Below are 7,685 nucleotides of genomic sequence, written 5' to 3' on the forward strand. Positions count from 1 at the left end.
TAGTAGTAGTAGTAGTAGTAGTAGTAGTAGTAGTAGTAGTAGTAGTAGTAGTAGTAGTAGTAGTATTTACATTGTTTGCTCTCCACTCATTGATGACTTCAATACTTGTGTTAAGATACCCATGAAGGTCCAAAGTTTTTTTTTTTTTTTGCAAAAAACACACAAACAAAAAGAAACGAAATGAAATGAAACGACTTCGTTACCAAATCCAACAAAAATCATAAAATCTGTCCAGAAAAGCTCCATTCAGACCAGATGAATCATGAAAACAAATCAAGTTTTTATGTTGATTTAATTCTTTAAATCAAACCTGAACAAAATCTAAAGATTTATTTTCTAAATAAAAAATCTCATTTCCTTTTGTTTTTTAAACAAAATCAACAGTGGTGGGCACAGTTCCCCTAAAGCACTAATAGGGGACCTAACGTCCTGGTTAGTGCTTTAGGGCTTTTGCTAAATTTAAAGTTTATTAGTGGATTAGCACTTGTTAAATTTAAAAGCACAAACTGATGTCTATAAGTGTTACTGATCAACATTATTGTTCACAGTTGAGGGTGAAAGTTGTCACACATTTTGTTCATATGTGTGTCGCTTATCTACAAGTTCATGTGTTAAACTCAAGGCCCGTGGGCCAAATGTGGCCTGCAGGTGACTCCCATTTGGCCCAGTAAGGGAACTAGGTGACAACATCCTGCACACAGTAAATATTGTCTCATGTTGGCTGAAGAATGTGTGAACTGGATTATATTAGTGCTTTAGAATTAGGGGACCTGAATATTTTAGTTAGTGGAACTAATAATTAGGTTAGTGCTGCTCACCACTGGAAATCACTTATAAATAAAGTTTTTTTAAGTCAGTCAATCAGCACAGTTTTAATCACAACAGGAGCTTTTATTTTGAAATGTTTGTTGGGAGCTGACGGACGTCTCTGTCCCCTGCCCCCTGTCCAGGCGCTGGCGGACCTGGTCCAGTCCCACCTGAAGTCCAACGAGCCGTGCTCCCGGCAGCTGACCCTGCGCTGCCCGCTCTGCACCAACCCCACCTGTGAGGAGACCAAGTCCTTCTTCACCAACCAGAAGCTCTGAGTCCCACAGAGACCTGGTGTTTTTTAAAGACCTGCTGGAGACTGAAGGCCTTTGGGACCTGACAGGATCCACAGACCGGACCCAACAGATGCTTCACTGCTCCTGAAACTTTTCCACATTTTCTCTGATTCTGTTCTCCGGCTCCTTCGAGACGCTTCTTCTTCTCTGGTTGGTGACAAACGGCGTCCTCAGGGGGTCCAGACCGGCCCTCGGCTTCTTTTCATCTGCTGGTTCTTCTTCTGCTGATGATTTAACCCCTCGTCTGACCCCCCTACCCCCATTACACTAAAGTCTCGCCACGAAAAACATCATGTTCTGGAGTCTAAACTATTTATTTAACTCTTTCTGTTGTAAACATCTGAACTTTAAATGTGAAGAGAAGCTTTAGCTAAAGCTGGACGCTAGCTTAGAGGGTTTGGCTAAGGCTTCATGCTAACTAAGATGGTTTAGCTAAGGCTGGGTGCTAGCTGAGCAGGTTAGCTAAGGCTAGATGCTAGCTGAGAAGGTTTAGCTAAGGCTAGATGCTAGCTGAGAAGGTTTAGCTAAGGCTAGATGCTAGCTGAGAAAGTTTAGCTAAGGCTGGATGCTAGCAGAAAAGGTTTAGCTTACGCTAGGTGCTAGCTGAAAAGGTTCAGCTTACGCTAGGTGCTAGCTGAAAAGGTTTAGCTTCATTTGATTTGATTTAAAATATTGTTAAAATATTGTTGATTCTCCGTCTGTCAGATATTTTCAGAATTATTTATAAAAAAATGTTGGCAGGAAGTGGATGTATTTAATTTTTTTTAATYTTTTTGATTTGTTACGATACAAAAATGTGCCTTTTTACACAGGACGAACAGAAACACTGGATTTGTGCTTTACGTTAAAAAAAACGTTAACAAAAAATAAATCTTCTGGGACCTGGGCCGTAAATCAGCTGTAACTTTTAAATTCAGGAAAAAAAGGTTTGCAATGGCGAGATGAGTGAAAGGATTTAGCTAAGGCTGCAAGCTAACCAAAAGGGTTTTAGCTAAGGCTACGTGCTAACCAAAACATTTAGCTAAAGCTGCACGCTAACCAAAAATGGTTTAGCTAAGGCTGCACGCTAACTAGCTAACAAGTTGTAGGATTCTTGCTAACAGGAACTGTTTAGCTAAAACAGCAGGCTAAGTGACGATGTTTAGCTTGGGGAAATGGCTTAAATTAGGTAGKTGATTGGCTAACTAGCAAGTAGCATTGTTCTATGTTGTATCTTTTATAGACATCAGTTAGTAGCTACTTATTTTATTTATATATGAAGCTCACAGTGTTTCTAAGCTAAATGCTTTCAGTAAGCTAATCTGTAACCTTTGTGATTAACTTAAACAAAAGTCTGTGAAGCTGAAATGATTTGATATGATGATGTTTGCTAAAAGGCCTTTTTCTTGGGAAGGTGTCAGAATATTCAACTTTGGCTTAAGTGATTGCTAATGGGTGCTAGTTAGCATGTTAGCATGGTTTGGATGTTTAAATACCACTTCGACTTTTTATTGACTCAGGCTTTAGTTTTAGAAAACAGTGACATGTTTCAGCCACTAAATGTCGTTTACTTTATAAATCATATTTTATTTTTTATTTTTTTCCATAAAACTTCCAGGATGTGAGGCGTTCGGGGTAAAGTTTCACTTCTCAGTGCTCTTCCAGAGGGTTTAAAGGGATGCTTTGAAACTAGTTTAGGTTTGAGTCAGATTGTACAGAACTGGACTAACGTCTTCAGTCACCTTCATTTTTTTATACGTCATGAAGAAAATCTAGATTCTGTGTTGAGTTGAATAAATAACAGGTTCATCCTGTGAGTTTAGCTGCCTTACAGCCTGAATTTTTATTCAAGAACACACATTTTTTGAGAAACTGGCACTTTGGAAACCAAACAAATACATGAAGTGTAGCTCAAAACGTTAGCGCTGAATGTTTAATGTGAATAACCCATTGTGTTAGTAAAATAATGGGGGCCTTTTCCTTCATTCAGCAGATCTTAACATTAAAATTAAAATGCCTCCAGATCAAATTAGTTCTCTTTAAAAACATTTTATTATTTGTAGAAAGGGTTCAAGTCGCAACAAAAGATGTATTAATCTTTAATAATAAATGTTTCCTCATTTATTATCTTTTTTTTTTTTTTGTTAAAATGTTGAGTTCGAGTCCAACAACAGTGTAACTTACAGTTTCATTGTGTTTTCTGATTTATTTTGTGAGTTTGTTTCAGGTCATAAACATGATTTCTGGAGTTGATTCTTGTACCTCAGCACCATTTAAATAACTGAAAACTTAACAGGTGTTTGTTTTTTAACTGGTGAAAATATCTGTAGGCTTGGGGTCAAAAACTGCAGTAACATGTGATGATAAGTCTTCCTTTGAAATAAAATCTCTTAAAAACACTTTCACGTAACCGTCTTTGTGGGTTTTTTTATATAAAGTTAATACACGCCACGCACTTTTTGATCATAGTTAACGGCTTAGTTTAACTAAAGTGGCTAGCTTAGTGAAAATAGTCAAGCTAATGCTGTCAAATAATCAAAAACAATCGAATTAAGCCGACGAGCTGACTGAAAAAGGTTTAGTTTTAGCAATTAGTGCTAAAGTGGCTAGCTAATGTAAATGTGTCAAGCTGCAGCTATGAGCTCATCAAACAAGTGTAGTTAAAGCAGCAAACTAATTGAAAAAGGTTTAGATTACAGCAGTGAGCGCTAAAGTGACTGGCTAATGTAAACAGCTGAAGCTAAAGCTGTGAGGTAATCACCAAAAGTCTAGTTAAAATGCTGAGCTACTTTCAAAGCATTTAACTACTAGTGAGTGCTAAAGTGGCTAGCTAAATGAAAAGTTAATGCTCTGAACCTGTTCCCCCATGTTTGTCTTGTATGTCTTCTTGAATGGGTGTGTCTTAACTGGCCCCTCCCCCTTCCCTGAATCTACAGCACCTTGTGAATATATTTCTGTGAAAGGCGCAAATAAAACTTTATAAAGTTGTGGTGGTGGTGGTATTATACATGAGTTATTGATGAGTAGATTTTWTATGCGTTTTAAGCTTAAAAAATGATTGTATTATACATGAATAAATACGGTAGTTAATGTGGGATTTGATAAAAAAAAGTTAGCTATAGGAGTGAGCGCTAGCATGACTAGCTAAATATAAGTCTTGCTAAAGTTGTAAGCTAATGTCAATTATATTTTTATTTTTTTTACTATTCCAGTTTTTTTGGTATTTTTTCAAATCTATTTTATTTAAATGTTCAGGAAGGTTTGTTTTTTGATCTTTTGTTCTTTTATCTTTAGCTGGTTTCCGTCCTGCCATCCCATAATATTCCTCTCCCTCACATTTTCTCCTCACTATCTTTTCCAATCTTCTGTCCTCTTTTTTTCCACCTGCTCATCTCTCTCCGTCTTTGCTCCCATTTTTCCTGTTTTCTCTCTAATCTTCTTCTCATCCTCCTCTTCCTCCCTCCATCTTTTTTCCCAGCAGTCCCCCGCGGTGTTGCAATCACCTTTGCTGCTGTTGATTAAGCTGAGAGAGATTGGCTGTCCACGACCCAATAACCCCTGAGGGCGGCCCCCTCCCCCTCCATCCCTCCTCCTCCTCCTCCTCCTTGTCTGAGCCAGCAACAATCTTTCATTTCATTTTTGGTCTTTTTCTCCTCTCCCTCATATCTCTTCATCTAATGTTCTTTTTCTCCCAGATTTTCTATCTTCTCTCCACCCATCCATCTCCTCCTGGTTCTGGATGATTTCATCTCTTCCTCCAATTAATTCAGCTCCTCTCCTCCCTTTGTTTGTTCCTCAATTATTCCTCTCCTCTTTTGTCCTTGTTTCCTCAGATATTCTAGCTGCCTAATCTCTCCATTTTCATTTTTAGCTTTCCTACCATCCTTTTTTTTTTTGCTCCTTCATCTTTTTATTTTCTCTCTTTTCTTTTGACCTTCGGCTTTCTATTTTTTTCACACTTTTGGCCGTTTTCATGTATATTTTTCTGAAAAACACCTAAAACTGCAATATTTTTCATAGTTTCACTGGTATTTTTCTTTTTACTGAGTTATTTACATAAAAAGTGACTAATTTTATTTATATTGTTAAAAAATGTATTTTTTGTGAAGAAATCAATTTATGAACCTACAGTATTTACATTTTATTTGCTCCAGTCCTCAACAAACACATTTCTTTGGTCCATGTTAGCTTTCTGTGGTCCAGAAGTGTTTTCTGTGGTCCAAATTTAATGGTCCAGGTGTGGTTTCTATAGTACAGCTTTTATAGTGCAGGTGTGGTTTCTATGGTGCAAGTGTGTTATTTATTATCCAGGTGTAGTTTCTATACTTCAGGTGTATTTTTATAGACTATGTAATTTTTAAGGTCTACGGTTTCTATAGTCCAGTTTCTATGGTCCAGATGTGGTACCTACAGTACAGTTTCTATGGTCCAGATGTGGTTTCTATGGTCTAGATGTGGTACCTACAGTACAGTTTCTATGGTCCAGGTTTAGTTTCTATGGTCCAGATGTGGTTTCTATGGTCTAGATGTGGTACCTACAGTACAGTTTCTATGGTCCAGGTTTAGTTTCTGTGGTCCAGGTGTGGTTTCTTTAGTCAAGATGAGTTTGTATTGGAAGGACAAAGAAAAACATGTTAATCAGTAGATCATGTACGGGGCAGCAGAACTAAGGGATAGCTCTGGAAACCAACCCTAACTATAGGATTTATGAAAAAGGAAAGTCTTCAGTCTAATCTTAAAAGTAGACAGAGTGTCAGCCTCACGGACAGAAACTGGAAGTTGGTTCCACAAGAGAGGAGCTTGATAACTGAAAGCTCTGCCTCCCATTCTACTTTTAGAAACTCCAGGAACCACAAGTAAACCTGCAGTCTGACAGTGAAGTGCTCTGTTAGGAAAGTATGGAACAATAAGATGTTTAATATATGATGGAGCTTGGTTGCATTTTTTGAGCCCAAGTACACAAAAAATAAAAACATATATATATATGTGTGTGTGTGTGTATAAAGATGAGTATGCTTGTTAGTTTGGTCAGAGCCTTCAAATTAGTTTTAGTTAGAAATGTCATTTCACAACAACAAACTTTGGGTTCTTGATTTGGGAACTGGACTCTTCAACAACAGAAATTAAGATGTTTTTCCGATATGATTAGAAAAGTGTTTGTGGATTCTGCTGAAGTTATCAGAGCAACGTTAAAGTGGGTAAAACGTTCCTTTGGGTGTTTTAAAAAAAAAACCAATTGTCAGTTAATTATCCGAGGGGAACCTTGGTGACCCGGATGGATGCTAATACAGGTGGAGAACAAACCGGGGCTGAGACCGGTCCTGCCGGGGTCACGTCTGTACCACGAGTCGATCACAATCGGCCTCATCTGAAGCGTGACTGATGACGTGTTAGAAGTCCAGAGAAGCGCCGTGTCCTCATCCCCGTCCAACGTCCAAACTGCTCTTCTTTTATTTTGAAATTGTTATTCTGTGTCCGCGGCCGGCAGCTCGGGGTGGTGATGGGGGTGCTCGGGGATGAAAAGTGTGTGTGTGTGTGTGTGTGTGTTTTGGTAACTGCAGGCTGCTGGTAATTGAAAAGCCAGGATGCCGGCACTGCAACCCTGTGACCTCCTGCAGAGAGAACAACCATTGATTTCTACAAAGAAAGAGACGGAGCCACAGAGCAGGTAAGAGAGAGGATATTACAGGTAGAACAACGGAGAACAAGTGACGACTGACTGAAATATTCAGCTTATTCAGGTCAACTCAGTGGGTCTTAACAACTTGCTCTCAGACTGCAGGTTTACTTGTGGTTCCTCGAGTTTCTAAAAGCAGAACAGGAGGCAGAGCTTTCAGTGTGTGACCAATGAACAGTCCAGTAGAATTGGTTTCTAAATGATTTAGTTTGCAAGAAGCTGACACAGATGTGACATCATGAAAACATCAACGTCGTATTTTATAAGAAATGTTTTCAAATCAATGCTGAGACAACGTAAGAAAGGCCGACACTTTTCCATGGTTTCCCACGTCGGCTTCCTCCTATCAGACATCTGACCCGCAGGTAATAACAGAAAGACGATGTCATCAGATTAACAACTGGAGGGCTGGGGCTGCCGTTTCCCTGGCAACGGGGGCAGACAGGCGAAGAGGAGCGGGAGGATGGGATGGAGTGATTTAAAAGTGGAGTTGGTGGGCCTGAAAGGGTTAAATGGGAGAAGAGACACGTCTGTGTGGTGCTGTCAGAAATATGATTGGTTTTGTTTTTTGTTTTGTTCACAAATAACCTCGTTTTTAATTCACCTGAACATCCATAAAATATTGTCTGATCCAGTAGTCAGGTCTGGGTGGTCCCTCCTTTCTGAGCGCCTGAAACTAACCAGCTAACCTAAACTCTAAACTAACCATTAACATAAACTAACCAACTAACATAAACTAACCAACTAAACTAAACCGTGAAACTAACCAGCTAACCTAAACTCTAAACTAACCAGCTAACATAAACTCTAAACTAACCAGCTAACCTAAACTCTAAACTAACCAGCTAACCTAAACTCTAAACTAACCAGCTAACCTAAACTCTAAACTAACCAGCTAACCTAAACTCTAAACTAACCAGCTAACC

The 7,685-nt window shown here is 38.8% G+C and overlaps 1 protein-coding gene and 1 long non-coding RNA gene across 2 annotated transcripts in view; one reads left to right on the forward strand and one right to left on the reverse strand.

The window, feature by feature from the left end:
• LOC106511235 (ferrochelatase, mitochondrial) overlaps window positions 1-3,482 on the forward strand; it is a gene marked incomplete at its 5' end in the record, with an annotated part of 15,200 nt that extends 11,718 nt beyond the window's left edge. The window contains 1 exon segment of the mRNA XM_013999987.1: window positions 951-3,482. Coding sequence (XP_013855441.1) covers window positions 951-1,085 — 135 coding nt within the window.
• A 3,465-nt stretch (window positions 3,483-6,947) lies between these two features.
• LOC106511234 (uncharacterized) lies at window positions 6,948-7,507 on the reverse strand. Its single transcript, XR_001309493.1, has 2 exons — window positions 7,364-7,507; window positions 6,948-7,258 (listed from the first exon to the last, which is right to left on the reverse strand). It is a non-coding gene; the product is annotated as an uncharacterized LOC106511234 (long non-coding RNA).
• Window positions 7,508-7,685: the final 178 nt, after the last annotated feature.

This window comes from Austrofundulus limnaeus, unplaced genomic scaffold, assembly GCF_001266775.1.
Source record: "Austrofundulus limnaeus strain Quisiro unplaced genomic scaffold, Austrofundulus_limnaeus-1.0 Scaffold2610, whole genome shotgun sequence".
In the NCBI taxonomy this organism is placed as follows: Eukaryota; Metazoa; Chordata; class Actinopteri; order Cyprinodontiformes; family Rivulidae; genus Austrofundulus; species Austrofundulus limnaeus.